Consider the following 27,164-nt stretch of genomic DNA (forward strand, 5'->3'; position numbering starts at 1 on the left):
GGTTCCCTCACATTGCCTTTCGAGTTTCAGCTCAGTTTGAGAGGGAAGCTTGTACAGCTGCTGTCTGTGCTGAAGCTGTTCTGCAGATCATATTAAAATGTTATGCTACCAGTCTGTCAATCTGGCACCTCTATGAGTGCTAATATATTAAGTGGGGAAATGTTGGGGGGTTTTTTCTTTCAGAATTGTGATATACTTGATAAAACAGATAGAACTGCATGCACTGGCAAGTCTGTTACACTAATCCTCCTGGGATGCCCAACTGTCTCATTTGCTGAGTACATGGTGTTCATCCAGCGTAGGTTGTGTGTGATGCAACTTGGGCCAACACCCTTAGCCTGGAAATGACTCTGTTACCGGAATGACTAAATTCAAATTTGCTTTGTCTTTCTCTTTTTCCCCCTCTCCCATAGTACAGTGAGTTTTGCTCACATAAATTGCACTTGAGATTCAAGTATGAAAAGCAGAACTATGTTTAACTACGCTTAGGGAAGTGAAGGCTTGCTTCCCTCTTCTGCTTCTGTAGATGTACCTGCAATACAGTAAGGAGAAATAAAGTTTTTGTTTTTTAAAAGGAGGTGTGTTTCTTTTAAATCTTTACATATTTGATTCATAACTGTAGGTCTATGCAGGCAAAACTCCCACTGACTTCAAGATTTGGCCCTTTGAAGTAAATCGAATCTTGCTGATGCAAGTTGGCCAAGACTTTCAAAATGGGGCCCTTAAATTAGGCTACCCAAGACCATATTTAGGTACCTAAATAAGTGGCCTGATGTTCCCATTGAGGTTTTCATCTAGGTGTTTGAAGTTAATGGGAGCTGCTGGGTGCTCAGAAGTTTTGAAAATCAGCCTACTTATTTACACACCCAATTATAGACAAAGGAGTCAAACTTTAGGCTCCCACTTTTGAAAATCTTGGTCTCTGTAGTGACTTGTAGCCAATTCTGAGCAAAGAGGTAATAGCAGACGTCGTATTACTCTAATCTTACTAATGTCTATTTTTACAAAAGAGACTACAGTACATTTACTAGTACATGATGAAGTATTATAAATAATTGAAACCACAGTTGTCAAGATAAATGAGCAAAGTGCATTTTGTGATACATTACCCTTGCTTTTTTCATTGTGTTTCCCATTTACTTATTTGCAAAATTCAATAATTTGCAATGGATCTCGCAGTCATTAGTGTGAATTAGCAAGCTTCTACTCTATTAGCCATAAATTTGATCTTAACAAAAAAGGAATTATTTAGCAGTATTTTGGCAGAGATTCTTCAGTAATATTTGAGAGTCATGGTCCTATAATACAGCTTGTGTGTTCACCCTTCTCATTCAAAGGAATAGTAAATTTTGCATTGAAAGCTGATTTATTAAGAGTTAAATATGGGGGGACTTACATTAAAATGTTGTTGTTTTAGAGAGAAGTTGGAATAAATACAGGCTGCCTCATCCTCTCCTCTGGAATACAGAACTCTTGATGCTGTCAGTAGGATTTCTACATGCTTAAGGAGAACAAAATAGGACTTTATTTCTTAAAGAGCCACCATTAACATTAACACACACACAAAAATTTACATCTGTCTGATTTTTGTAACTGCTGTTTTTACAGGTAACACCTTAAGATATTGTAACAGAAAGAATGAGAAAAAGAGATTTTTCTTTCTATTGTCAGGTTTTTATGTCCAAAGTTTGAGTATAATGAACTTTCCCCCATATAGTCATTTACAGCCAAATTTTTTTTGTCAGTGCTAAGTGCTTGTAGTTCCCAGTGAAGTTAAAGGAAGCTGAGTGCTCAGTACCTCTGAAAATCAGGCAATTAGTCAGTTTCCCCTTTCAGTTGTATGAGTCTTTCCCATGGAAGAAAGGGGGAGAGAAATATTTTTTTAAATAGGAAAATGTGACTGAAAACCCACAAAAATCAGCAGGAAGATTCAGGGGCAGATGAAATACCTGAAGCCACTTTTTTTAACTCATTTGTTGTGACTGGACTAGATTTCAAGTTGACAGCACACATTTTAAATTAATAAAGACTTAGGAAGATTTGATTTCAGTCAGTTTGCATCAGTTTATGTCAATTTTACCCTCATCCCAAAAAGCTACCAGCAAATTTCCCATGAATGTTAGTTGAAATGTGAAGTGATAAAACTGTTTGTGAATTTGAAACATTAAAATAAAAACCTTCTGGGGTACGCCTATTATGCATAATCAAACATCAGAGATGGAATGGAGGAATATATAAAAATGTCCTCTGATGGAGTCACTGGTAGCTTGGCAGTACACAGAAGAAGGTGTCTGGTTTGTTCAGTCAGCAAGATATGTGGAGGTGAGAGGAAATTATTTATATTGATAAAAATTTTAAATTAAGACCTTGTCTGCACTGGGCATTTGCCCTGATTCCAACCAGTGATTGCCAGCCATCACTGTATCTACACTGGTTCAAGCTGCTCAAAACCTGGGTTAGTTTCACTGGTGCAGAAGATGTCTACACAAGAGGTTTGTATTTTGGTTCCCTAACACTTGTGGCTAGCCAGGGATGGCTGGAATCAGGACAAATTGCCAATGCAGACAAGGCCTAAGTCATTATAAATAAACCTCCCTTAACTAAAATAATGCAAATCTAATCCTGCTAGGTTATATCAATTGATTTTAGTAAATGACATTTGTTATGAAAAGGGTCAATTTATAGACTGATTAACAAAATGTATTATAGGGAAGCATGGGCGGTGGGTATCATAGGCTAGGGGAGGCTGTGCCTCCCCAAACAGCTTGGCGTTGCCCCACCCACACTGCGGCCCCAAGAGGTCCCCTCCTTCAGTTCCTGGTGCTCTGCCTTGGCCCAGGCTGGCTGGCACTGGGACCGTGCTGCCTGCCCAGTGCTCAGACCATGCCACGCGGCACTTTGGGGCTGGGGGCACTGCTGCCACTCCACGAGGTGCTCCACGGCTGGGGGCGCTGCTGCTGTGCTGCGCAGAACTGGTGTCGGGGGCCATGGTGAGGGTGCTCTGGACTCTTGCGGGATAGAGAGGGAACAAGGGGAGGGGAAGGGACAGGGACTCCGGCAGAAGGGGAGGAGCCAGGGGCTAGCCTCCCCCAGAGGCTGGGTCACCGGCCACTCATGTAGGGAAGTGATGACACAGGAGAGCAGACACAGGATCGGCTCTGGCCCAGCAGGGTACAGGAGTCTCACAAAGATGATACTTTCAGGCTCCCAATAGCAGCCTGAGAAGGGGTTGCGTACCCCTTACCACAAGGGTGAGTATAACTGCTATGAGGAGGGAGGCAACATTGTAGTGGAACAAAAGCTACATAGAATGAAAACATTCCCTTTGGGACTGGTCAAAATTTTCCTCCGCACTGCCTCTGGTCGTGAGATTTCCTTTGAGATTTCCTTTTGGATATTCTGTGCTCAAAGTTGCCTAAGGTGAGAAGAGGAATCCGTGCTTCCTGACTCTTTCCCCCAGGCAAGCAATAAACATTTGAAGGAATGTAGCCAGTGTGGGGCCTTCATGGAATTATTATAGAAAGGAAGAAGGTCCAAGAAAACCTACCAGGATGGGTCAGAGTGCATTTAAATACCCTTAAAAAATACCTCTAAGTGTGTGAAATTAGCATGGGGGGAAAAAATTTAGCAGAACAAGGACATACACTCCAGTCCTCAGTTCTTTGTCCTGTCTGTAGTAAAGTCTGCACTGAGTTAACACAACTTGTTGCCAGTGCTAGAAATATTATCTGCAGCAACTTGTTGAGCAAAGGATTTGAGCCATTACACAGCAAAGTCAGCAATTTTACAAGCAATGCAGAGCAATTAACACTTTGAACGGTCAGCAGGGACCAAGGGAGATTATTTCTCACCTTCCTTATGGTTACTGTGATGCATGATCTCCAAAAGGGGAAGTATCTGAGTTAATTTCGTCTCTAAAAATAGAATCCTATTGTGGAGTGGTAAATAATGAAAAGCAAAGTCAGGGTGCTCTGGATCACTTTGGTAAACTGGATGCAAGCAAACAATGTGTATTTTTATTATGGCTAAATGTAAATGTATACATATAGGAACAAAGAATGTAGGTCATATTTATAGGAAAGGAGACTATCCTGGAAAGCAGTGATGCTAAAAAAGAGTTGAGTGTTATGGAGGATAAGCAGCTGAACATGAGTTCCCAGTGCAATGTTGTGGCCAAAAGGGCTAATGGAATCCTTGGGTGCATAAACAGGGGAATTTCAAGTAGAGAGGCTCCTACCTATGTACTGAGCACTGATGTGACCACTACTGGAATACTGTGTCCAGTTCTGGTGTCCACAGTTGAAGAAGGATGTTAATAAACTGGTCTCAGAGAAGAGCCATGAGCATGAATAAAGGATCAGAAAGCATACCTTATAGTGATTAGACTCAAGGAGCTCAATCTATTTTAGCTTAACAAAGAGAAGGTTAAAGGGTGATTTGATTAGTTTATAAGAACCAACATAAGGGACAAATATTTGATAATGGGCTCTTCAGTCTAGCAGAGAAAGGTATAACATGATCCAATGGCTGGAAGTTGAAGCTAGACAAATTCAGACTGGAAATAAGGAGTACATTTTTAATGCTGAGGGTACTTAATCATTGGAACAGTTTACCAAAGGTGGTGATGAATTCTCCAACACTGGCAATTTTAAAATCAAGGTTGGTTTTTGTTTTTGTGTCTTTCTTTAAAGATATGCACTAGTTCAAAAGGAATTATTTTGGGGAATGCTATGGCCTGTGTTATACAGGAGGTCAGACCAGGTGATCACAGTGGTCCCATCTAGTGTTGAAATCTGAATCATATAAAACATTTTTAAATTGTGTTTTTACCTTAAGTGACTATGTAAAAATGGTACCCCCTTATTCAAACAGATGTGTTCTTTGTGTGTGTTCAGACACTAAATGGGTCAATTTTTAGTTAGGAATCTCTACAAAAAATGGAAGTGTTGCAAGGAGAAGTGCTGTTGATTGTCATTGGTCATTTATTTCTCAGTTTGTGCCAACTGATGCCTCAGTATGATGTTATGGATGAGGTGCTCCTGAAGGGTACTATCAGATGGGGAAAAAAAATACTCCTGGCTACCTGTGGTTATAAAAAATCCCATGGCACTTTTTATCCTAGAATTAGCCTAGTGTCCTGTACAAATTCAAACTTGTTAACTATCTACCCAAAATTCCCCCTTTTTATTTTGATTGGATACTGTAGTCTTCTCTTATGTTAAACAGCTATATGATACCACTGATTTGGTCCTGCCTCAATGCAGAGAGATGACCTCTGGAGGTCCCTTACAGCCAGACATTTCTATGATTGCCCAGTATTCTTACAAGAAATGCATGTCATGCCAGAGATGGCTGCAATTCAGCGGTGGGCAAAGCAATTCCTATATTTCTATACAATTGTGCAGTTGGTTTCTATTCTTCGGGACCCATTTGGAAGAATGGTGCTGTGTAAATGCAATATTGTCATCATTAATCCAAAATAGCTTTAAAGGGATAGTGCACATATAGGCTTTAATTACATTATCTTTTCCTTAAGCTCAAAAACTCTATTGTTAATGAGGTTGAATTGTTTTCTCTTAGCTGACATTGTGTATATAGAGTATCTTAATTTTAAAATAACTGCAATTACAGTGCATTATTTCCCCCAGAATTTCATTACAAATGGCATATGTCCCATTTGTCTACTCCCTTGTTATATGAACACAAAATAGCCTTGTTATATAAAAACAACTAAATTATATATTTGCGTAAGATACTAGCATGGTACTATGGAAGCCATTTCAGTCTTGTCAGTTCTTAATAGGGATATGATTTAAATGACTTGTTTTTTGTTTTACCAGGGACACTGCAGAGCTGTTCCAATCTCTTAGTTAAAAACAAAATTTGTTTCCCCCCGCCATCATTTTAGAGTAGCTAGATAACACTTGTTTTTCTATCTGCCATGAAAAAAAAATAAGTTAATACAAAAACTTAATATACATCAATAGTCCATACTGCCAATGGGGTTTTTCTTGCTCAGATTATTAGGCCTGGTCTACATTAGGAAATTAGGTCAGTATAACTATGTTGCTCCAGGGTATAAAAAGTCCACACCTCTGTGCGACACAGTTAAACCCCAGGTTTCAGAGTAGCAGCCGTGTTAGTCTGTATCCGCAAAAAGAAAAGGAGTACTTGTGGCACCTTAGAGACTAACAAATTTATTTGAGCATAAGCTTTCGTGAGCTACAGCTCACTTCATCGGATGCATTCAGTGGAAAATACAGTTGGGAGATTGTATGTACACACAGAGAACATGAAACAATGGGTGTTACCATACAGACTGTAACAAGACTGATCAGGTAAGGTGAGTTATTACCAGCAGGAGAGCGGGGGGGAGGGAGAATCTTTTGTAGGATTAATCAAAGTGGGCCATTTCCAGCAGTTGACAAGAACATATGAGGAACAGTGTGGGGGTGGGGAAATAAACATGGGGAAATAGTTTTACTTTGTGTAGTGACACATCCACTCCCAGTCTTTATTCAAGCCTAAGTTAATTGTATCCAATTTGCAAATGAATTCCAATTCAGCAGTCTCTCCTTGGAGTCTGTTTTTGAAGTGTTTTTGTTGAAGAATTGCCACTTTTAGGTCTGTAATCGAGTCACCAAAGAGATTGAAATGTTCTCCGACTGGTCTTTGAATGTTATAATTCTTGACGTCTGATTTGTGTCCATTTATTCTTTTACGTAGAGACTGTCCAGTTTGGCCAATATACATGGCAGAGGGGCATTGTTGGCACATGATGGCATATATCACATTGATAGATGTGGAGGTGAACGAGCCTCTGATAGTGTGACTGATGTGATTAGGCCCTATGATGGTGTCCACTGAATAGATATGTGGACAGAGTTGGCAACGGGCTTTGTTGCAAGGATAGGTTCCTGGGTTAGTGTTCTTGTTGTGTGGTTGCTGGTGGATAGCTCAGTTGTTTGAGCATTGGTCTGCTAAACCCAGGGTTGTGAGTTCAATCCCTGAGGGGACTATTTGGGATCTGGGGCAAAAATTGGGGATTGGTCCTGCTTTGAGCAGGCAGTTGGACTAGATGACCTCCAGAGGTCCCTTCCAACCCTGGTATTCTATGATTCTATGAAGCCCTCCCATCAGTGTTGGTAGCCTCTTCACTTAAAATGCTGCAGCTATGCTGCTGTAGTGCTTAGGTGTAGACAGGCCCTTAGATTGTAAACTCTTTGAGCAGAGACTGTGTTCTGTGTTTGTACAGGGCCTACCATGATAGGGACAACTCATGTGAATAAGGGTTTGCATGGTTGGGTTCTAAAGTAGAAAAGCCAGAAAATTCAGAATTTGTCCCAATGCTGTGGCTGTTATCAGTGTGCCTGCCATCCTTATTGTAATTTAAATAGAGCTGTTGTGCACCGCTCAGTTTACATACATTACTGACACTCTTTTCTCATTCCTCTAAACTAACTGCAAAACCCAGCTTTCCCAGGAGCAACATCGGTATAACGTAGCGGAACGTAGCAATGTTCCGTGTGCTGTCGAAGTATGGACTGACCTTATTTTCAAAGGTACTGAGCACGTCCCATTCTGTTTAGCAGGAGCAGTGGGTGCTCAGCACTTTTTGAAAATCAGGCCATGAATGTTCGTCCAGGCACACACATTTCACACCACCACAAAGAGCACAGCAGGCCTCTTAGGAAGGAAACCTTTTTGATCTGATTCTGAGGTTAGGCTATAAAATACCTCTTAAATCTTAACTCCATGACAGAGGTTAGTCCTGCTCTCGTATATGAAGCAAACAAGTGTTCGAGCATGGCGACAAAGCTGGATCATTGCTAGCCTTACATTAGGAAAGTCATAGTGTGCACTTACTCCTAAGTCAGATATCAGTGAAATAGTCTCAAACTATCGCAATTAACTGTAAAAATCAATATAGCCACAAATGTGGGATTCCATAAGATCATAGTATTCTATGTTAAGACTACCTCGCTCAACAGCAGATCAATGTCCCCTAAGCCATGGGAGTGCTGCTTTTAAATAATGACACCAGCATTGCTATCTTTTTACTAGAGGGATGGAAAGGTCTGTGGTTTGATCACTTCCTGCTAGAATTCTTTAGAAGTTTTTAATCCAAAATAATGCCTGTATGGTCAAAATGTACCAAGAAGCTTTTACTAATGATCTCTTCCCAGACAGAGTCCACACAGTTGGCAGAAATCTGAAGGGAAGAAGTTTCAACAACACGCAACTGATTTCATCCTAAAGAATTATTTTTAAATTTATACTCAAAGCGCTAGCTAGGAAACCAAAGCTGAAATCGGATTTTGTTCATGGCTGCTGTACGACAGTGAATTTTAAAATGCTGTTCCATCTCACTGGAAGGGCTAGATGTGAGTCAGAACTATGAATGATGAGCTTGCTCAGTGAAGAGGCCTTCAACTGCATCAAATGGGGTAACTTTTAGGAACACTGATCCAGTTGAGATTTTGGGGTTAACGTCCAATACTGGGTACCACTCTGGTTACGGAGACAAGGACAAAAGTTAAAGTAACTTCTTAGTGTCTGGAGCTGTTCCACTCTTCAGAGGAACTCCTCAGGGCTGCCAATTATTGCCCCTTCTGTTTAGTATTTCAATACAATCTTGGGCCCAGTTAATCAGAAATGATCCATTAAGTGGAGGACGTTGGAAGTGGAATGAGAGGCATATACTGTAATAGCTTATACCATATTACATCGAGAGCATTTTCTCTGTGATCACTAAAATGAGCTAAGAAGGCTAAGGAAGGACAATGCAATTCCTACTTTGATATTTAGCACCTAGTACTTTAAGTTTTGGAAGTTCACTCAAGGAAGTCTCCCTCTCGCCCACAAGCCCCATGTGCTGGATGGTCTTAGAGATAACCTTCTTCAACTGTGGGATGAGCTGAGTGTTATGTCCCTTAAAGTCTTATATTACAATTTAGCTCTTTGGTTTTCTGATAGGACCAGTACTACTTACATTTACTGTTCTCACTTATATAGATAATTTTCAGTTTAGACATTTTATCAGCATAATGACTGATCTCAACTCCCTCAAAGAGCCTGAATTCAGTCCATTAAAGTATCAGTCAATGGATATAGGGAGTCTATTAATGAAAGTCTAATCTATACCCCTTTCTATTGGACTGTAACTGGGTGGCTTGCCCCTAAGCCTAGACCCAGCCAACCCTGATTACTAAAGAACCAGGAGCGATCATATGATTTCCCATATGAAGATCTGCAGGAAGCTACAGTGGGAAGGAGTGGGTGGTGCTCAGAAATCAGAGACTGTTTGGGGTGAGCTGGTGCTATCAGACAGCCCTGGGAGTTAGAACTGAATGTTCAGCCAGAGAGGACCTGGGAGTGGCCTGCCAAAGCAGGAAAGGCCCCAGGCACGAAGGCCTGGGAGGATGAAGAAAACCCTTTGCTTTGTGTGCACATTTGGATAGGCTTTATTTTGGAACTTTGAGTTTTATTTGAAGTTTGTTTATATTAATAAACCCAGTCCCCAAGGAGGGGTATTCTTGATCACAAAAAGCCTGGGTGAAGTTTTATTTGAATAGTCCAAGATGGGAAACTGAGGCAGCTGCCTGATGTGAGACCCCAGGCCATGAGGAGAAACATGGGCAGTGACTAGCTCACTGACAAATGCATTGGTGGGGAAGTAATGTTAAAAGTCAGGTGGGGAATGAGACCTAAATTCAGAATCCGGGTGACCATACATCCCATTTTGGCTGGGACAGTCCCCTTTTTAAGCCCTGTCTCAGCCGTCCTGACTTTTTTTGGCAAAACTGGGCATTTGTCCAGTTTGCTCTTGCCAACTGATCATCAGTTGGCAAGAGCAAACTGAAGGCCCCTAGCGGGGTGCAGAGGAACGTGCCGGGAGGGAGGGTGAGCGGCAATGCCAGCCCCATGTGGGAGGGAGGGCTCAGAAGAGCGGCTTGGGCTGAGCCAGCCCTGCGCACAAGCAGGTGGCAACAAGCCCTGGGGCCAGCTGCGCAGGCAGGCAGTGGGGGTGGGGAGGCTCAGGCCGTCCCTGTGGACAGTGAGGAGAAGGGAGCCTCAGGTGGCCCCGCGGCCCGGGCAGGGTGGGGGGGGCGACACGGTGTGGGTGGAGGAGGGGGCGGAGGCCCCTTGGGAAAATATGGTCACGATGAGTGTAGTGTGAATATTCATTGAATGACTATTAATTAACAAAAGACCTGTCTGGTTCTGTTTTATTCTACCTAAAATGAATGCTAATTATGTTGCATAGACAAAATGTTAGATGGAAACACAGGACATAGGGAATGTGGAGCTGCCAGATACTTCAAATCTTTTGTAGGTGTGATTTAGAAGTGTCTGGAGAGGTTACTTCAATTTGCTGCAGCCACAGATTTATCTTTTGAATAATCTGTCCTCATTTGTATGGGATAAATGTTAGAAAAGATTCTTAAATCTCACCAGATAAAATTTTCAAAAGCACCTAAGTCCCATTGACTTTCAGTGGGACTTACGTCCCTTACTCACTTAAGACGTTTGAAAATCTTGTCCTTTCTCCTGATACTTTTCTTGGAACAATGATTTAATGGGTCTAATGCTTCCCTGGCTCTGAAATAAAAACAAAAGGCATTGTAATTTCTCCGCAGATTTTTGAAAACAGCTGAAGTGTGTATATGGATCCATTCAGATAAACTGGCCTGGCTTGCCTTGAGGTGGAACACTGAAATTTACCTCCAACCTTTTTGTGTATCATTGAGTAAACTGTGAACAGTCTCTAAAAGCAAACAAAATATGTTATTTTTGATTACTGACTTGCATTTTATATGCCTATGTCAATTGATTGGCTGTGGTGTTGATTTGTTTGTATACTGCAAGTATAAATTAAAAACAAAATACCAAATCCATAGCCAGTCAAAACATTAGGCAGCCTGGACACAATAAGTGATCCAAATGCACAGTTCTACCAATAGTGCTGAGTGAATAATTTATTTGACAGGTTTCACTACTTATTTTGTGTGTAGGAATTGCCTGATTATTTCAGCTTTTGAATTCATTGAATAATTTCTGTATTAAAAAAACCTCACCTGTATCTTGTTCAGGGCAGATTACTGCAGGTGGTACATGTTCAAAATTTGAGCTAGGTTAGCTACTTCTGCCTGGACACTTAGGTGACGTAGTATTATCGCTGTTCCCTGATTGGGAGGCAGTGTTGCCTAGTGGATAAAGCACTGGAATGGGACTTAGGGGATGTAGGTTCTATGCATGACTCAGCCACTGGCTTGTTGAAGGGACATTAGGCAAGTCATTTCACCTCTTTGTATCTCAGTTTCTCCATCTATACAATGAGGATAATGATACTGACCTCCTTTTGTGAAGTGCTTTGAAATCTACTGATTACAAGCACTGTTTACAATTTGTGTATTATTATATTAAGAAAAGGAGTACTTGTGGCACCTTAGAGACTAACCAATTTATTTGAGCATGAGCTTTCGTAAGCTACAGCTCACTTCATCGGATGCATACCGTGGAAACTGCAGTAGAATCTACTGCAGTTTCCACGGTATGCATCCGATGAAGTGAGCTGTAGCTCACGAAAGCTCATGCTCAAATAAATTGGTTAGTCTCTAAGGTGCCACAAGTACTCCTTTTCTTTTTGCAAAGACAGACTAACACGGCTGTTACTCTGAAACCTGTTATTATATTAAGGTTGCTCACTAGAATCATTCTAGGAAGTGGGCCTATAGGGGGCATGACCGCACTCAGAATTACAGGTTTCAGAATGAGTTTGTTTTAAAACCTGAACAAACATTGATGGAAAAAGAAAAGGAGTACTTGTGGCACCTTAGAGACTAACCAATTTATTTGAGCATAAGCTTTCGTGAGCTACAGCTCACTTCATCGGATGCATACTGTGGAAAGTATACAAGATCTTTTTATACACACAAAGCATGAAAAAATGGATGTTTACCACTACAAAAGGTTTTCTCTCCCCCCACCCCACTCTCCTGCTGGTAGTAGCTTATCTATTCAGGGGACAGGGCCTAATAACATCAGCCACACTATCAGAGGGTCGTTCACCGGCACATCCACCAATGTGATATATGCCATCATGTGCCAGCAATGCCCCTCTGCCATGTACATTGGTCAAACTGGACAGTCTCTACGTAAAAGAATAAATGGACACAAATCAGATGTCAAGAATTATAACATTCATAAACCAGTCGGAAAACACTTCAATCTCTCTGGTCACGCGATTACAGACATGAAAGTTGCTATATTACAACAAAAAAACTTCAAAACCAGACTCCAGCGAGAGACTGTTGAATTGGAATTCATTTGCAAATTGGATACAATTAACTTAGGCTTGAATAGAGACTGGGAGTGGCTAAGTCATTATGCAAGGTAACCTATTTCCCCTTGTTTTTTCCTACCCCCCCCCTTAGACGTTCTTGTTAAACCCTGGATTTGTGCTGGAAATGGCCCACCTTGATTATCATACACATTGTAAGGAGAGTGATCACTTTAGATAAGCTATTACAAGCAGGAGAGTGGGGTGGGGGACAGAAAACCTTTTGTAGTGGTAAACACCCATTTTTTCATGCTTTGTGTGTATAAAAAGATCTTGTATACTTTCCACAGTATGCATCCGATGAAGTGAGCTGTAGCTCACGAAAGCTTATCCTCAAATAAATTGGTTAGTCTCTAAGGTGCCACAAGTACTCCTTTTTTTTTTTTTTTTTTTTTTTTGCGAATACAGACTAACACGGCTGTTACTCTGAAACATTGATGGAAAACTGTTCACAATAGTCACATACTCAAACTTCCAGTACCATGCAGATCCTTTCAGAGGGTAAAAATCCTACTGATTGATAAGATTCTTCTTCCTGGGACATCATTTTCCCCTAAGGGCCTATTTGTATGGTCAGAATTCTGGATGAGTGTTCAGATGACTATCTGTTTAGCTCTTACAAGCCTATTTCTAGCCCGAATGTTAAATTATTTTTCTCCCGCCAGGTACCATTTGGTCCTATCCTGCCCTTCAGTGGTGCTTCAGTTCTATGGAGGTTAGCAGGTCGGAGTAGCATTTGGTTTGGACAACTGCAGCTAATCACCGCAATCCCTCCTGCTGTGTACAGACTAGTCATTATGGTCTCAAACAGTTATTATTACAGCTATACACTACTGTATTTACAGGAACATGTGCAACAAGACATTCATTAAAACAGGAAACAAACCAAAATACAAGGGCTTAACACCTTTGTCAGCCTTACAGACTAACATAATAAGAAATATGCAGATTAAAGTAATAAGAGCTAGAAGTCAAGCAGAGTTCCCAGCTGGTCAGGGCTCATACCTGGGTGCTTCAGTGGTGGAACCAGCAATTATTCCTAAAGAATAAGAACAATTAAAAATAAGAGAATCTCTAGAGCCTTCCAAGCACCATCAGAATTCCCCCAGATATTCCTTTTGCTTTTTAACACCTGCTATGTTCTCATGAATGACTTCCTTGGTCGGCCATTGTTAACGAAGATGCTCTGAGCCATAAGGGTTTAAGGACATTCTGAAATCATGCTTGTTGTAAAAATGTCAATCAACCTTTCCCACATTTAACTGGCAGTTCTTCCAGAAGCATTCACCACCGCTGCCCGTGCAACCTTAATCCACCCCCCTTCTGCATATTCATTCTGATACTGTCATCAAGTACATGATCACAAACTATTTTCCACCCCCCCACAGCACTCTTGCCTCATTCAGTGAATAGGCTGGACCTGCTCTGGGTGTGGAGCAGAGTTGTGTAGCAAAGGAAGCTGTTGTCAGTAGGACCTCTGCCTCATTTCTTGTAAATGAAACAGGGGACTGCAGGAAGAGAAAGGACAGTCTCATGGTTAAGGCTGTAGAATGCTGCCTTGGAGAATTGGATTCTATCCATAGGGTCTGGAACTGGGGGTGCTGCCACACGTCCTGGCTGGAAGGGGTCTCCATCATATATAGGGCTTACAGGTTGGTTCAATGGCTGTCAGCACCCTCACTATAAAAATTGTTCCAGCACCTCTGGTTCTATCCCTGCCTCCGTCACAGAGTTGCTAGGTGATGCTGGTCAAGTCACTTAAACCAAACTTTTCATACTTGGGAAATTGTGTGTGTCTCATTTTCTGGGTGCCTGACTTGAGACTCTGGAGTCTGATTCGCAGACATGCTGAGCCCCCCCAGCTGCAGCTGATGTCAGTGGTCCCCTGCTCTGGCTCCCGCAACTCTCAGAGGTGGGAAAGTCTTTGTCTGGGCCAGCAGGGGAAAGAAAACCCATAGCCCATTTAAGGATTGCACACATCCCTTGTGGGTTTGTGATGAAGTGATCCTTTATAGCCCCCCACGTGCTACCCCACCCTCTTAATTAGCCAAATGGGAAGCACCTGGGCCAGCCATCCCTGTAACCGTCTCAGAATTATAAAACAATAAAAATCCAATTCTGCCGAGTTTATCTATACTGCAATCATGGCGTATGATTGCAGCTGGAGCCGACATGCTCCACCTGGCTTTAATCTAGCTAGCTCAGGTCCTGGAGCAGTGAAGCTGCGGCAGCGTGTGCTTTCGCACTGCCTAGCCCTGCAAGTCAAGTAATAACTCAGGAGTCCAGGTGGGTTTGTACAGCTCATGCTGAAGCATTCACTGCCACAGCTTCACTGCTCTGGGACCCAAGCTAGTGAGATCAAAGCTCCCGCAAGTGTATCTACTCAAGCTGCAATCACAACCCATGACTGCGATACAGATATACCCTGAGCGCAGAGGGTAAGGACCTTTCGCTTTCCACTGAGCACCCCACAAGGTCTTGTGAGATCAAGGCAGACTTTTACACGCAAACACTGAGTAAACGCAAGATAAGGTGTAAGTGCTGCAATCTCACAGGCACTTTCTGTTTCAGACAACATCATCTGAACCAACCAGGCTCATGATCCTCAAATCCGATTAAACCTTTCCGTTCCCCATTGTCTGGTACGCTGTGTGGTGAGATTGGTGGACAGCAGCCAGTTCAGCATTCAGATTCCTGGACAAGTTTGTATTACTCCAGATGAATTATTTGAAGGAAACTATAAATGCTAAAGAAGTGGTAACATGCACAGTTTTATGTTAACTTGTTTTACGTGTCTGTCAGTTCAGAGAAATCCCCCAGTACATATTATTTTCTGTTGAACACAATACTGTGTCAGTCTTGGTGCTTTTGTAACTTTAGCTGATGGTATTAAGCATCCTCAATAGGATAGGGCAAACCATTCTAGATAAGTATCTCCTCCTAAATCTTTGCCCATTTTTAAACCAAACCTTTAAGATTTGGCTATTTCCAAGTTACAGTCAGGAGAAGGAATGACAGTGCCAGAAGTCTTATGAGAGAGGCTGTTCTTGTCAAATTTCCAGATTAATTTTGTGTGGAGTAATGTTTGGATTGAATCTGAACTTGGACCCTTTAGAGACCTGTCCATGGCTAATCCTGGCTTTTGGGGAAAGGGAATGGAGACAAAATTGCTGAATAAAACGTATGTACAAAGGATCCAGGTGTGTCTTCAACTGATTTACTTTGTAAAATTACTGAAAGTTTCTCTGGGATGCTGGGATTTTGAGTCACTCATCAGCAGGCTCTGGCTGTGTTAATTACTTGAGGACACTGAATAGCTGACTAGAATCCATTTTGGGCTACTACATTTTCAATCCCTTCTGCGTGAGCCAACTGTGTTTCATACAGCAGCTGTACTAACCTCTGACTAGTAGTTGGCTTTACAAAAGGCTACCTACTGAGAGCATCTGCCATGACATTCATTCTCCCAGAAATGCTTAATCTCAAAATTACATGGTACGAGTTACATAGTCCAGCGCCACAAACAAGAAGCTAGTTGTGAGTTAGTCAGAAAGTAGCTGAAAAGATGAGGAGTATTAATTGTTGGATATTCATCATCTGTCTGAAAGCAATGGCCAATATTTTCAAACCTGGATGCCTCAAGTTGGGTTCCTAGATCCATAATTGGGTTTTAATTTAAAGTGATTTGATTTTTCAGAAGTGGTGAGCAACTTTTGCTTCCACTCTCATTTAGCAGCCTAAAATGGATTTTGGAACTTAACTTTAAGCATCCCGGTTTCAAAATTTTACCTAGTATATATTTGCTATGGTTGGATTAATCACAAATTTCCTATGTGAGTGGAAGGAGCTTGTCTGTGTACTGGATAATTAGACTGTGCATGGGCTCAGAGGTTTGCTTACTCTGTCTTCACATACAAGGACCTATGGATGAGATGACCCATTCCCAAATCTTCAGGGGAAGCATCAGTGGATAAAATTTAATTGTCTCTGAAATCAGAATATGCTCATACCATGCAAACTGCAGAGGCCTCTTTCAGTGTCTGCAAAGCATTATCATGTTGTGGTTGCACTTCTGTGATTGTGATGGACACATACAAGACTTTGACTGCATATTTGACCAACTATGAGATAAAATGGGGCAAAACTTAAGCTCTTATTCTGTTGATTCTATGGATAATGGGTGCAGCCATTCTCTACCATGGGATCTTAGACAAGAAAGTTTGTTTCCTAACAAATTTCTAATTAATGTATCATCAGACATTAAAATTATTCCCTGGTGTCTTAAAGTGGACTCTCCAAGAGGAGCAAATGCTCCAAAGCTGACATACACCCCCCCTCCCAAACAAAACAAAACAGCCCTGGACATTTATAGTATTGTCAGTTCTCACAAGATATGACGATTTTTCTTAAAGCCCCAGCTCTGGTGTTCTGTGACAGTGAGAATGTCAACTTTCATATTTTAAACAGTACGTTTTAGTTTCTTGGTTGTAGAGAAAAACTTGAACATATGACCTGCATGTACCCTAAAGACTATAAAACCAGAGAGCAAAAAGAACTACAAATTATTTTTTTAATGTCATGATTTCTAGCTTAGTATCATGATTTTGGGGGACTTGACTCATGAATTTTGAACGTTCAGGTTTGGCAATACTGCATGTGAGACCGCTATACATCCTGGTGATAGATTAACCCTTTCTGTTGTCTTGGACCAAGACTAAAATATTGCCTCCCAGCTGGCAAACAAGTGTATTTAAAAATTATTTGTCCTTTTTATCCTCAGTTGTTTGCCACGATACTGAATTTGGCAAATGGTATAAAAAGACCAAATCTTCTGGAATGTATGAGACCGCATGTCCCAGTGATCAGGGGAAAATCCAGTGAGCCAGAGCAAGACATGTGACCAGTAAAATAAAAATGGCAATGTTATCACAACTTGCCTGTGTATCCATTTTCTCTCTCAGCTACTGGATGTTGCTTGTTTGCTGTGTCGCATGGTTGCAATTGTTCTACTCAGCCCACTGATTAATGTGTCACTGCTTAACATCATTTTAATAAAGGCTGCTAGACTGTTACACTTGCAGTGAGGCAGATGGTTGTCTTTGTGCAGCCCCAGGGCTTTACTTTCTATGTGTTTTTTAGCTTCCTGGAAAGGCATAGTGTTCAGGGCTCTGCTATTCGGAAGAAGGAAGGGATTGCTGGGATATGGCAGAATGCACCACAGCATTTTGCTCTCAGTTCTGTCTGTGCTGGCTACAGCCCAGTAGTGAGCAGTTGGGTACAACCTTTGATCTCTGCCAGTGTTGATTCTGCCAATCAGTAGACTGTTGGGTAAGAAGGATATGTGGCAACATCCATGTTTACCTAGAGGAGACAAGATGCAGAGGTTCTGTTCACTAATAACTGTTACCTGGTGTAGTTTCTTTGCACCAAGCTCAGAGTGGTAATACCCTGATTTTATTATATAATGAAAACAGAATCTGGCATAGCTTTCTCCTTAATCTAATTTAGGACAAATCATTGCAGCTTGGAACCATCTCCGTTCCTGCTACAACTCTTCTAATCCTATTGCAATGGCTTGCAGCAATTAATGATACTACTTCTCTTAGAATCAATCATAAGACCATAGGGTTAGAAGGGACTGCAAGGGTCGTCTAGTCTAAACCTTTGCCAAGATGCAAGATTTGTTATGTCTAAATCATCCAAGACAGATGGCTATTCAGCCTCTTTTTGAAAACCTCCAGTGAAGGAGCTTCCACAACTTCCCTAAGCACTTTGTTCCATTTTCCTTCTGTTCTTACAGTTAGGAAGTTTTTCCTGAAGCTTAATCTAAATCTGCTATGCTGTAATTTGAACCCATTGCCTCTTGTCCTGCCCTCTGTGGCAAGAGAGAATAACTTTTTCTCCATCTCTTTAATGGCAGCCTTTCAAGTATTTGAAGACCGCTATCATGACCCACCCTTAATCTCCTCCTTTTCCAAACTAAACATATGGCTAGCATTCCATCCCTTTAATCATCTTTATTGCTTGCCTTTGGATCCTTTCCAGTTTCTGTACATCCTTTCTATATATTGGTGACCAAAATTGGACACAGTAGAGCAGTATTATCCCCTCCCATGACTTGCATGCTATGCTTCTGTTAATGCAACCTAAAATTGCATTTGCTTTTTTTTTCCCAACAGCATCGCATTGTTGACACATGTTGAGACTGTTATCCTCTACATCAGTTCTTCTGCCAAGCCGGTTATCCCCCATTCTGTATTTTTTACATTTGGTTTTTCTTCCTTAAGTGTAGCACTTTCTTTTTCTTGTCTGTAGCCCAGTTCGCCAATATATCAAAATCCCTTTGAATTTTAGCTCTATCCTCCAAAGTGTTGGCAACCCTCTCTAGCTTTGTGTCACCTGCAAATATGGTCAGTATGTTCTCTATTTCTACATCTAGATCATTAATAAAGATGTTAAGGAACACCAGACCCAGAAAAGATCCCTGTGGAACCCCTATTTGAGACCTCTTTCCAATTGAGCATCATTCCATTAATAATTACTGTTTGTTTGCAGTTGTTTAACCAATTACGTATCCACTTAATGGTAGCTCTGCCGAGCCCGTATTTCTTCAGTTTACTTATTGGAATGTCATGCGGGACTGCATCAGAAGCCTTGCTAAACTCCAGGTGTATTATATTCACCACAATCCCCTATCCACCAAACCAGTTATCTTGTCAAAGAAGGAAATCAGGCTGGTTTGGCATGATTTGTTCTTAGTAAATCCATGCTGGCTGTCAGTGTCCATCCCTTTATCCTCCAAGTATCTGCAAATTCCTGGTTCCTTAAATGTCACCTCTCTGTGATAGAGACCTCTCTCCCTCCTGCCTGGGATTTTTCCAGGCGGCTCAGTTCCCTGCCTACAGTGGGCAATATTCCCATCAAGGCAGTCTGCCTAAACAGGCCGGCATCTGTACTTTGCTTTTTCTTTGAAGGCTATGAAGAACATAATGGCCCACAGTTATAAGTTACCACACAGCTCTGTATAAGAAGCACATTTATTCTTACGTGGAAAGCATTACAGAGAAGACATTAAAAAACAATAAAAGAACCTACACACATGCTAAAAACTTTGCCATAGGCCACTCCAACTTCTGGCTCTGGTACATGCCAGTCCTTGAAAAACCACAACTGATTTTTACCCATGGTATGACAAGGTGGACTAGGCCCAGAGGCCCCTTGCTGGAGGCCTCAAGGTCCTGCTACACTTGTCCCAGGAAAGAAGCAGTGACGCGGTCCTCCAAGCAGGCTAGAGTGGCTGCAGGGGAAGCAGCCAATCAGACAGGCTTCAGAGAGCAGCAAATCAGGGCTCAGGAGGGCCCTATAAAAAAGGAGCTGCAGAGCTAGAGACAGGCAGTTCCTTGCTTGAGCTAGGGAAATGCAGATGGTACTCCTAGCTGGCCAAAGAGAACAGCAGGACAGTGAACAGCTTAGTGCTAATAGGGACCAGGGGTGCAAGGAAGAGGTGCTGGCTGGCTGCTGGGCCTGATCTTAGAACCGTCTTGAGCTAAGGGTGAGGCGTCAGTGAAGGCTGGAGCTGCAGGGAAGTGGTCCAGGGAAATGAAGGCAGTTTTGCTAATGGACACAGCAGCGCATGGCAGCTATTCTTAGGGTCTGTGGGCTGGGACCTGGAGTAATGGGGGAGGGCCTACAATTGGACAGAAGTAAACCCCCAGAAGGAACTGAACTGTCAGAAGGCCCAGCTGGAGAGCTGAGGACAGACCAGACTAAGAGGACAAAACCATTGCCTCCAGGAAGGAAGCCCGGGGAATATGGTCCAATACCAGGGCCAGGACTGGTTTTAAAGACTGCAGATACACCCGGCCAGAAGGGGGCACTCATGAGAGGTGGGTGCCATGCCATTACACTGATCATAACTGTCTCAGCTTCAGAACTGGAACCATCATGAGTAGTTCAATCTTTTCTTTTCTACATCTCAGACCTTTGATCTTGGCCTCATTCATGTTACAGGTGATTAGCAGACAATGGATCACTCCTCAGGATATAGCTTCAACGGCTGGGATTTTGTGTAACTGGAGGCAGGGAATTTGCATTCATCTCCTGCTAAATACTCCCTAGGTCTCACATCTCCCCCCCACCAGAAGTTACGTGCAGTCCCGACCCACAATAATACGCAAACTATTTTTTTAATTCAATGAACCCCAAAGATATTTAAACTTTATTTAGTAAGGTCTCCCAAGGAAATGGCATGAGATTGCCATATCTGTCACCACCTGTGACGGGGTGCTAGGCAGGAACTCCTGAGCCAGCCCTTTGTCACGCCAGCTCCAATTAAGGGAGGTAAGTTGGAGCTGCCTAGAGAAACCTGCACCTGATTGGCAAATGGGAACAGCTCCCAGACTAATTAGCTTGGAGCTACATACAGGCCCAGAGGAAGAAAGGAAGTGGGGAGCCAGAGTGTGGAAGGAGAGCAGTAGTTCTGCCCTCCTAGGTGCAGAAGCTGAGAAGTCCTTACAGCTGAAAACCCAAGCTGTATGTGGTGAGAAGGTGGGGGGAGCGCACACTGTAAATAAACTGCACCGGTGTTTGCTGAGCCCCAGGGTCTGTGAATAGTTTCTGAACACAGCAGAGACAGGAGCAAAGGGGGCCCTGCTACACCATCCTTATTGTATATCATTCTGATCCTTATCCATTTCCTCATTAGGGTGACCAGATGTCCTGTTTTTAAAGGGACAGTCCCATTGTTTGGGACTTTTTTTTTTATATAGGCGCCTATTACTCCCCACCCCCTGTCCCGTTTTTTCACAGTTCCTATCTGGTCACCCTATTCCTCATTCTGGTACCAGAGTAACAGCCGTGTTAGTCTGTATTCGCAAAAAGAAAAGGAGTACTTGTGGCACCTTAGAGACTAACCAATTTATTTGAGCATGAGCTTTCGTGAGCTACAGCTCACTTCATCGGATACGAAAGCTCATGCTCAAATAAATTGGTTAGTCTCTAAGGTGCCACAAGTACTCCTTTTCTTTTTTCATTCTGGTACATATTTCTCATTGCTTTAAGTTATTTGTGAGGTTCTCTGTCCCATTGCAACTTTCCAACTGTCTCTATACCTGGTGGTTAGGCATTGTTTATTCCCTTTTTTAAAGTTCCATCATTTATACATTTTGTGGTTAATACATTGTAAAAATATATCTTAAAAACAGCTTTCAAAATAGGATAAGTAAAATAGGTTAATACTGCACACTGAAATAACATTCTTTGTTAGACGTCTTTATCTTAACTGCAAAGCATCATCTGATTCATAGATTCCAAGGCCAGAAGGGACCATTGTGATCATCGAGCCTGATCCCCTATATAACATAGACGAGAGAACTTCCCCAAAATAAATCCTAGAGCAAATCTTTTAGAAAAACATCCAATCTTGCTTTTAAAATTGTCAGTGATGGAGAATCCACCACTACCTTGGTAAGTTGTTCCAAAGGTTAATTACTGTCACCCTTAAAAAAGGTATATCTTATTTCCAATCTGAATTTGTCTAGCTTCAATTTCCAGCCATTGGACTGTGTTATGCTTTCCTCTGTTAGATTGAAAAGCCCACTATTAAATAGTGGACCCATTGTCTAGCAGCGGTTGCACCACTGCCAAATACAGAGGTAAAATAACCCCTCTACTTCTACTCAAGACTCCACTGTTTATGCATCCAAGAAGCACCTTAGCTCTCAGTGCGACGTTGTGGCCACAAGGGCTATGTTTGGTTGATTAGCCACCATGATCCCCAAATCTAGTTCAGAGTCACTCCTTCCCAGGGTAGTATCCCCCATCATGTAAGTATGGCCTATATTCTTTTATCCTAGGTGTATACCTTTACATGTAGTTGTATTAAAACACATATTGCTTGCTTGCACCCAGCTTACTAAGTGATCCAGATTGCTCTGCATCAGTGATCTGTCCTCTTCATTATATACCACTCCCCCAATTTTTGCGTCATCTGCAAACTGTATCAGTGATTTTATGTTTTCTTCTAGATCATCAATAAAACTTGTAAATAGCATAGGACCAAAAAAGAATCCATGCAGCACCCCCCTAGAAACGCACCAATTTGATGATGATTCCCCATTTATAGTACATTTTGAGACCTATCAGTTAACCAGCTTTTAATCCATTTATGTGTGCCATGTTAATTTTTTATATCTTTCTAGTTTTTTAACCAAAATGTCATGTAGTACTAAGTCAAATGCCTTATAGAAGTCTAAATATATTATATCAACATTAGTACCTTTAGCAACCAAACCTGTAATCTCATCAAAAAAGATAGGTTAGTTTGACAGGATCTGTTTTTCATAAGCTCTTGTTGACTGGCATTAAATATATTATCCTCCTTTAATTCTTTATTAATTGAGTCTCACATCAGCAGTTCCACTATCTTGCCTGGGATAGGTGTCAGATTGACAGGCCTATTATTATCCGTGTCATCCTATTTACCCTCTTTAAATATTGGCACAATATTAGCTTTTTTCCAGTCTTCTGGAACTTCCCCAGCGTTCCAAGACTTATTGAAAATCAGCATTAATGATCCAGCAATATCCTCACCCAGCTCTTTCAAACCTCTTGGATGGAATTTATCAGGATCTGCTGACTTTACAATGTCTAACTTTAGTAGCTGCTGTTTACCATTGCTCCCTGGAAAGCCTTAACATCTTTCTCGGCCCATTAGGTGTCAACGGATGCCCCACCTTCTTTCATAGTAACAGCCTTCTTTTAATATGCACACAGCTTAAAACTGTAAACAATAATTACTTTAAACAGCTGTTGTGTCACTTTGTATGCAGATCCTTATTATTATACAAGTATCTGTATAAAGCATAGAAAAAAATAGCATACACAACATTTGTTTTTGGCTATTTTGCTGCTTAACCATACATCTTAAGTGACAAAACAATACAATGCCACCCAGGATCACCTGTCACAATCAGAGCCTTAAAGCTCACTTTTGTCCAGCTTTGTGTGAAACAAAAAAACTTCAAAAACAGACTCCAACGTGAAACTGCAGAACTAGAATTAATTTGCAAACTGGACACAATCAGATTAGACCTGAATAAAGACTGGGAGTGCTTGGGTCATTACAAAACCTAAACCTAATTTCCCCAATACTGATTTCCCCCTAGTGTTACTCACACCTTCTTGTCAACTGTCTGAAATGGGCCACTCTCATTTCCACTTCAAAAGTTATTTTTCCTCCCTTGGTATCCTGCTGTCAATTGCATTGTCTCGTTAGACTGACCTCACACTTGGTAAGGCAACTCACATCTTTTCATGTATTTATACCTGCTCCTGTATTTTCCACTCCATGCATCAGATGAAGTGGGTTCTAGCCCATGAAAGCTTATGCCCAAATAAATTTGTTAGTCTCTAAGGTGCCACAAGGACTCCTCGTTGTTTTTACATCTCCATCGTGCAGCAACTGATTGAGAGTTTCCTTGGCTTTTCTCATGCTATTACATATTTGTATGACATGAATACCTTTCGCTCTTACAAGAACTTTTAGGCTTAATGTTAAAGGACTAATATGTATATCAAGGGTGGGAATATATTATTGTAATTTCTCAGTTAAAACACTAATTGGTCTGGGTTTCACCTCAGGGCATTGCAACATCTTTGTAGATGATTGTGTACTTAATTATGCATCTGGTGGAAAGAAAGGTAACTAGCCTGTTACTCATAAGTTTATCATTTCCTTCCAACCCCTGGGATATCTTAAAGAATCAGGGATGGTCACAGGTATTCTCTGCTGTTGTAGTGGGTGTGAGCTGATCAGGAATGGGAGGTGACTGGTTCGTATGCTAACTATGTGTCATGGATTGTTTTATAGTCCACTATAGGAGTTGCTAAGGTTACATTATACCAGTCATGGGCAACCCGTGGGCCGCACGTGGCCTGTCAGGGTAATCTGCTGGCGGGCCACAAGACGGTTTGTTTACATCAACCATCCGCAGCTCCCAGTGGCCGGGAACGGCAAACCGCAGCCACCGGGAGCTATGGGCGGCAGTGCCTGCAGACAGTCAATGTAAACAAACTGTCTTCGTGGCCCACCAGTGGATTACCCTGACGGGCCGCAGGTTGTCCACCACTGCATTATACAGTTCTACATGTGTAATGCTAATTCCTAAAACACAGGCACTCACAATGTCTGTGAAAAACTTCACTGCTTCTCCTTCCCCCACCACCAAGCACTTTATTTTAGCAAGAATTTTAGCTAATAACCAATGCATTTTTAACATAACTAAAGGAAAATAATATAAAACTTAAAACATTTTTTGTGGTGCACACTATTTTGGGGTCATAGCCATTATTATACTATTGTAACATCAATTCAATTTTTTTGCAAATGTCAGTTATAAATATATCTCCATGTATTTCTGTCTCGGTGAATAATTTAACTACAAAGTTTTTTTTTCTATGAATCAAAACTTTTTGTCCGAAGGAAGAAAAAACTATAAGGCAGAAACTTCAATATTAATGTAAAATAATATTAATAAGATCATAGCCTTTTCTTAAGTTGTATAAACTATTAAATTCTAATATAGCTATGAGTGTACTACAGACAAATATTGTATTTTGCTTGGCTAGTTATTCTGCTAATTGTTAAACCTAAAAATAAATTTTTTTTAAAGAAGTTTCTATCTTTTGTCATAACAAGTTTATTAGCCTTGAGGTAAAGTCATCCACAGCGGTGGGTAATTATATATCTCGATTTGTATGGGCTGTCTTACTAACTATTTAATTAATAAATCATCTTTGATTGGATTTATCTAAAGTCTGTCATTATTAAATAAATCTCAGCTCAAGGGAACATTACTCATTGAACCTATAATCACAATTAAAATTGTTATTGATTTTTGGTTATTGATTCCTGACAAATTATGGATAATTGATTATTGACTATGAACAAGGAACCCAATAGGCAGCTATTGATTGGTCTGGCAGGGTGGAATCATGATCTGCCTGCCAGAAGTAGGACTAAACAGTATCAAGGATTGGAGTCTTGCTAGGATGTTCATAGCACCGCAGCACACCCTGTTCACAGGCTTTCAGATCCATTTCTATATCGATACATATGTGCATATCAGAACAGAATAAATAAATGGAACACCACTTTGGGGTTAATATCAGAACATCGGCAGGCTGGACACAGACTGTCAAACTACAGGAAAGGTCTTCCATAGCCGTTGGTATTTGTGTGTGTCATTGCGCATGTGCTGTCTTTGCTAACTATTGGATTAATAAATCCAATCAATGCTGACTTATTTGAGTTCTGTTACTATTAACCAAATCTGAATTTGAGAGCCTGCCATTCATTAAATATATAAACGCAATTACAATTCCTGTCATTTACTGACTGCTGATTAACTGGTTATTGATTATTGACAAGTTGATTATCAACATCCCTGAAGCAAAGGAGAGGGGAGATCATGGGGAGCACTCCTGCCCTCAGCAGAGGAGGGGGAGCTGCACTCCATCTTTCGTCTGCCCCGCCCATGACCCATTAAGCCCCATGGGCACCACAGGGGGAAGGGTCTAAAGAGCAGAAGGGAGTGGGACGAGCATGAAGCAAAGCTACTTCTATATCTCCCAGCTGGTGTCTGACAGCTTTGGCTCCCCTTGGCCAGTGTCAATGGGACAGGAGAATCCAGGCCCTGTGTTTGGATTTGAAGGAATCTTTCCAGTGATTTGAATATAATGGGATCAGTAAAGCAGGCAGTCCTGACCAGTGATGTTACAAGCAGAAGGCCCTGCTTTGCAGGACTTGGATCGCCGAAACTTTTCATGCTGGTTTATATCATGGTGCTAGATCCTTGTAAAACTGATTAAATCATGTACAAGAGTGCACTCCCTTTGTTGTTGGTCCTAACTTGACCTTTTTCCAGGGAACTGATTGAGCAATAAGCATGTGGGTGATGGGGACAGCTTATTGGAGTACCAGGCTGACAAGCTGAACTATAAGGAGTAGTTTGTCTTTACAATAAGAGTACATTTGCATAGCACATTGCTGACTTGTTATTTCTCTTAAAATATGTTATAATTGCCTTTTGTGAGGTGAGCTTATATTTACTGTTTGTTTGTTTGTTTTTGTTTTTTTACAGCCCCAACAGAGGCTTCTCCATAAACACTACCAGCCTCTAAAGCTTCTGTCCTGCCAGGTGATATGAAAGTGAACTTTACTTCGTGAAAAGCGTAACAAATGACACTGCCAGAAGGTGACCATGGAGAATTGAAAGATTAACTGAAATACAACCATTCAGTCAAGATGATGCATTCCGGAAAGTCCTGGTTTGCTGTGGAATTAAAATGTGGTGCATAAAATACAGTGCTAATTTGTTCAAAGTGGTCATTGACAGACCATTAGCTGGAAAACTGTTTCCAGTTTTCATCACTGTGCATAACTGTGAGTTCCCTTTAGGGGACTATCTGTGCCCTTCACTGGAAGTCCTGTTTTAGCATGGCAACTACTGGATTATTTTATTATGTATGCAGATGGCATGATGATGTTTTAGGAAAAACTTACAGCAGTCCTCCAACCTCCATAAAAATGTTCACAATATTACACCCCCGATAGGAATGTAAATGTCTTGTATATGTTAGTTATGCAGTCTAATGGTATTCTGTTTAACTATATGTGATCTCCACACAGAAGAGTTAGCACATTCTATACATGTCAGGAAAGGTATTTTCTTTATTTCAGTACTAAAATATGTTTCAGTACCTACACTGAGACTGTATCTAAAATAGAACCCGTACTTGCTTATATTCACAGATTCATGGG

At 41.4% G+C, this 27,164-nt stretch overlaps 1 protein-coding gene across 1 annotated transcript in view; it reads left to right on the forward strand.

Annotated features, from left to right (window-relative positions):
• Positions 1–26,914, forward strand: part of SAMD12 (sterile alpha motif domain containing 12) — a 232,017-nt gene extending 205,103 nt beyond the window's left edge. The window contains exon 5 of the mRNA XM_077808846.1: positions 26,485–26,914. Coding sequence (XP_077664972.1) covers positions 26,485–26,507 — 23 coding nt within the window. The 3' untranslated portion in view covers positions 26,508–26,914. The remainder of the gene's footprint in view (positions 1–26,484) is intronic.
• Positions 26,915–27,164: the final 250 nt, after the last annotated feature.

Source organism: Eretmochelys imbricata, chromosome 2 (assembly GCF_965152235.1).
Source record: "Eretmochelys imbricata isolate rEreImb1 chromosome 2, rEreImb1.hap1, whole genome shotgun sequence".
NCBI lineage: Eukaryota > Metazoa > Chordata > Testudines > Cheloniidae > Eretmochelys > Eretmochelys imbricata.